This window comes from Oncorhynchus keta, chromosome 1, assembly GCF_023373465.1.
Source record: "Oncorhynchus keta strain PuntledgeMale-10-30-2019 chromosome 1, Oket_V2, whole genome shotgun sequence".
In the NCBI taxonomy this organism is placed as follows: domain Eukaryota; kingdom Metazoa; phylum Chordata; class Actinopteri; order Salmoniformes; family Salmonidae; genus Oncorhynchus; species Oncorhynchus keta.
The window spans coordinates 5,609,026-5,614,025 of record NC_068421.1 but is presented as its reverse complement, the minus strand read 5'-3'; the positions used below and the strand labels follow the sequence as shown (position 1 = coordinate 5,614,025).

Here is a 5,000-nt window from a genome sequence, read left to right as displayed (position 1 = left end):
TCCCTTGTCATAGAGTGGCCCGTGTTGATATTCCCTTGTCATAGAGTGGCCTGTGTTGATATTCCCTTGTCATAGAGTGGCCTGTGTTGATATTCCCTTGTCATAGAGTGGCCTGTGTTGATATTCCCTTGTCATAGAGTGGCCTGTGTTGATATTCCCTTGTCATAGAGTGGCCCGTGTTGATATTCCCTTGTCATAGAGTGGCCTGTGTTGATATTCCCTTGTCATAGAGTGGCCCGTGTTGATATTCCCTTGTCATAGAGTGGCCTGTGTTGTGTAAATATATTCCCTTGTCATAGAGTGGCCTGTGTTGTGTAAATATATTTCCTTGTCATAGAGTGGCCTGTGTTGTGTAAATATATTTCCTTGTCATAGAGTGGCCCCTGTTGTGTAAATATATTCCCTTGTCATAGAGTGGCCCCTGTTGTGTAAAAACAGAGCAGTGTGTTGAGGACGGTGAGGGTGAACAATATTCTGACTTATTATTGTCCTGTCTGACCCTGACACACCAATCGCCACCCGACAGATGAATTGTAATATCCCCCCCTGTGTGTCTGTCTTGTATGTCATAATATTAATTCCGTGTATCTTCCTGTGGCCCCAGGACTCGTCCAGTGATGAAGAGTTCAGTGATATGGACAGTGACAGTAACTTCCCCCTGATGATTCCTCAGGATTACCTGGGTATTGCTTTCTTCTCCATGCTCTGCTGTTTCTGGCCTCTAGGCATCGCTGCCTTCTACCTGTCTCAGAAGGTACAGTACTAACTTCACTGTGTACTAGTATATCTATGTATACATTACACTCCACTATACTGGCCTACCAAGCAAAAAGGCAGTAACTGCTCATAGTGTTGAACTGAGAAAAATGGCATAGATGCTGAGGGGATTTGTTTCCATTCAGACACAAGAGCATTAGTGAGGTTGGGGTACTGATGTAGGGGTACTGATGTAGGGGTACTGATGTAGGGGTACTGATGTAGGGGTACTGATGTAGGGGTACTGATGTAGGGGTACTGATGTAGGGCGATTAGGCCTGGCTCACAGGCGACGTTCCAATTCATCCCAATGGTGTTCAATGTGGTTGAGGTCAGGGCTCTGTGCAGACCGGTCAAGTTCTTCGCTTTATGCATGGAGGCATTGTCATGCTGAAACAGGAAAGGGCCTTCCCCAAACTGTTGCCACAATGTTGGAAGCACAGAATCGTCTAGAATGTCATTGTATGCTGCAGCGTTAAGATTTCCCTTCACTGGAACTAAGGGGCCCGAACCATGAAAAACGGCCTCAGACCATTATTCCTCCTCCACCAAACTTTACAGTTGGCACTGTGCATTCAGGCAGGTAGAGTTCTCCTGGCATCCACCAAAATCAGATTTGTCTGAGGCACAGGTACAGACTCTCTCACGTAAATCTTTCCACACAAAAACCCTGATGGTTATTAGATAGATAGACAGTGTCACTGAAGGACACAAGAACATTCTTTGTGTTTTACTGTGAGCATTATTTATTCAGAGTAGAGGACATTACCATCCAGTCACCCAGAGACAATGTTCAGACAGAGTAGAGGACATTACCATCCAGTCACCCAGAGACAATGTTCAGACAGAGTAGAGGACATTACCATCCAGTCACCCAGAGACAATGTTCAGACAGAGTAGAGGACATTACCATCCAGTCACCCAGAGACAATGTTCAGAGTAGAGGACATTACCATCCAGTCACCCAGAGACAATGTTCAGAATAGAGGACATTACCATCCAGTCACCCAGAGACAATGTTCAGAGTAGAGGACATTACCATCCAGTCACCCAGAGACAATGTTCAGAGTAGAGGACATTACCATCCAGTCACCCAGAGACAATGTTCAGAGTAGAGGACATTACCATCCAGTCACCCAGAGACAATGTTCAGACAGAGTAGAGGACATTACCATCCAGTCACCCAGAGACAATGTTCAGACAGAGTAGAGGACATTACCATCCAGTCACCCAGAGACAATGTTCAGACAGAGTAGAGGACATTACCATCCAGTCACCCAGAGACAATGTTCAGAGTAGAGGACATTACCATCCAGTCACCCAGAGACAATGTTCAGAGTAGAGGACATTACCATCCAGTCACCCAGAGACAATGTTCAGAGTAGAGGACATTACCATCCAGTCACCCAGAGACAATGTTCAGACAGAGTAGAGGACATTACCATCCAGTCACCCAGAGACAATGTTCAGACAGAGTAGAGGACATTACCATCCAGTCACCCAGAGACAATGTTCAGAGTAGAGGACATTACCATCCAGTCACCCAGAGACAATGTTCAGACAGAGTAGAGGACATTACCATCCAGTCACCCAGAGACAATGTTCAGAGTAGAGGACATTACCATCCAGTCACCCAGAGACAATGTTCAGACAGAGTAGAGGACATTACCATCCAGTCACCCAGAGACAATGTTCAGAGTAGAAGACATTACCATCCAGTCACCCAGAGACAATGTTCAGAGTAGAGGACATTACCATCCAGTCACCCAGAGACAATGTTCAGAGTAGAGGACATTACCATCCAGTCACCCAGAGACAATGTTCAGAGTAGAAGACATTACCATCCAGTCACCCAGAGACAATGTTCAGAGTAGAGGACATTACCATCCAGTCACCCAGAGACAATGTTCAGAGTAGAGGACATTACCATCCAGTCACCCAGAGACAATGTTCAGAGTAGAAGACATTACCATCCAGTCACCCAGAGACAGTGTTCAGAGTAGAGGACATTACCATCCAGTCACCCAGAGACAGTGTTCAGAGTAGAGGACATTACCATCCAGTCACCCAGAGACAGTGTTCAGAGTAGAGGACATTACCATCCAGTCACCCAGAGACAATGTTCAGAGTAGAGGACATTACCATCCAGTCACCCAGAGACAATGTTCAGAGTAGAGGACATTACCATCCAGTCACCCAGAGACAATGTTCAGAGTAGAGGACATTACCATCCAGTCACCCAGAGACAATGTTCAGACAGAGTAGAGGACATTACCATCCAGTCACCCAGAGACAATGTTCAGAGTAGAAGACATTACCATCCAGTCACCCAGAGACAATGTTCAGAGTAGAGGACATTACCATCCAGTCACCCAGAGACAATGTTCAGAGTAGAGGAAATTACCATCCAGTCACCCAGAGACAATGTTCAGACAGAGTAGAGGACATTACCATCCAGTCACCCAGAGACAGTGTTCAGAGTAGAGGACATTACCATCCAGTCACCCAGAGACAGTGTTCAGAGTAGAGGACATTACCATCCAGTCACCCAGAGACAGTGTTCAGAGTAGAGGACATTACCATCCAGTCACCCAGAGACAATGTTCAGACAGAGTAGAGGACATTACCATCCAGTCACCCAGAGACAATGTTCAGAATAGAGGACATTACCATCCAGTCACCCAGAGACAATGTTCAGAGTAGAGGACATTACCATCCAGTCACCCAGAGACAATGTTCAGAGTAGAGGACATTACCATCCAGTCACCCAGAGACAGTGTTCAGAGTAGAGGACATTACCATCCAGTCACCCAGAGACAGTGTTCAGAGTAGAGGACATTACCATCCAGTCACCCAGAGACAGTGTTCAGAGTAGAGGACATTACCATCCAGTCACCCAGAGACAGTGTTCAGAGTAGAGGACATTACCATCCAGTCACCCAGAGACAGTGTTCAGAGTAGAGGACATTACCATCCAGTCACCCAGAGACAATGTTCAGACAGAGTAGAGGACATTACCATCCAGTCACCCAGAGACAATGTTCAGACAGAGTAGAGGACATTGGGAGGAGGAGGAGGGGGGGCTCTGGATGGGGGATGAGGGAGGAGGGGGAGGAGGGGCTCTGGATGGGGGAGGAGGGAGGAAGAGGAGGGGGGGGCTCTGGATGGGGGAGGAGGGGGCTCTGGATGGGGGATGAGGGAGGAGGGGGAGGAGGGTCTCTGGATGGGGGATGAGGTGGAAGAGGGGCACTGGTAGGGGGATGAGGGAGGAGGGGGAGGAGGGGCTCTGGATGGGGGATGAGGGAGGAAGAGGGGCACTGGTAGGGGGATGAGGGAGGAGGTGGAAGGGGGCTCTGGATGGGGGATGAGGGAGGAAGAGGGGGCTCTGGATGGGGATGAGGGAGGAGGGGGAGGGGGCTCTGGATGGGGATGAGGAGGAGGAGGAGGGGGCTCTGGATGGGGATGAGGGCGCTCTGGATGGGGGAGGAGGGAGGAGGGGGACTCTGGATGGAGGGATGAGGGAGGAGGAGGAGGGGGCTCTGGATGGAGGGATGAGGGAGGAGGAGGAGGGAGGGCTCTGGATGGAGGAGGAGGAGCTCTGGATGGAGGGATGGGGGAGGAGGAGGGGCTCTGGATGGAGGGATGGGGCAGGAGGGGGCTCTGGATGCAGGGATGGGGAGGAGGAGGGGGGCTCTGGATGGAGGGATGGGTAGGAGGAGGGGGGCTCTGGATGGAGGGATGGGGGAGGAGGAGGGGGGCTCTGGATGGAGGGATGGGGAGGAGGAGGGGGCTCTGGATGGAGGGATGGGGAGGAGGGGGCTCTGGATGGAGGGATGGGGGAGGAGGGGGCTCTGGATGGAGGGATGGGGAGGAGGAGGGGTGGGCTCTGGATGGAGGGATGGGGGAGGAGGGGGCTCTGGATGGAGGGATGAGGGAGGAGGAGGAGGAGGGGGCTCTGGATGGAGGAGGAGGAGGGGGGCTCTGGATGGAGGGATGGGGGAGGAGGAGGAGGAGGGGCTCTGGATGGAGGGATGGAGGAGGAGGAGGGGGCTCTGGATGGAGGGATGGGGAGGAGGAGGAGGGGCTCTGGATGGAGGGATGGGGAGGAGGAGGGGCTCTGGATGGAGGAGGAGAGGGGGCTCTGGATGGGGGAGGAGGGGGGCTCTGGATGGAGGAGGAGGGGGGCTCTGGATGGGGGAGGAGGGGGCTCTGGATGGAGGAGGAGGGGGGCTCTGGATGGGGGA

The 5,000-nt window shown here is 51.5% G+C and overlaps 1 protein-coding gene across 2 annotated transcripts in view; it reads left to right on the top strand.

Annotated features, from left to right (window-relative positions):
* Positions 1-5,000, top strand: part of tmem91 (transmembrane protein 91) — a 19,090-nt gene that overhangs the window by 11,924 nt on the left and 2,166 nt on the right. The window contains exon 2 of one of the 2 annotated variants that reach the window (XM_052471460.1): positions 605-754. The exons of the other annotated variant lie outside the window; for it this stretch is intronic. Coding sequence (XP_052327420.1) covers positions 605-754 — 150 coding nt within the window. The remainder of the gene's footprint in view (positions 1-604; positions 755-5,000) is intronic. 2 annotated transcript variants of the gene reach the window in all.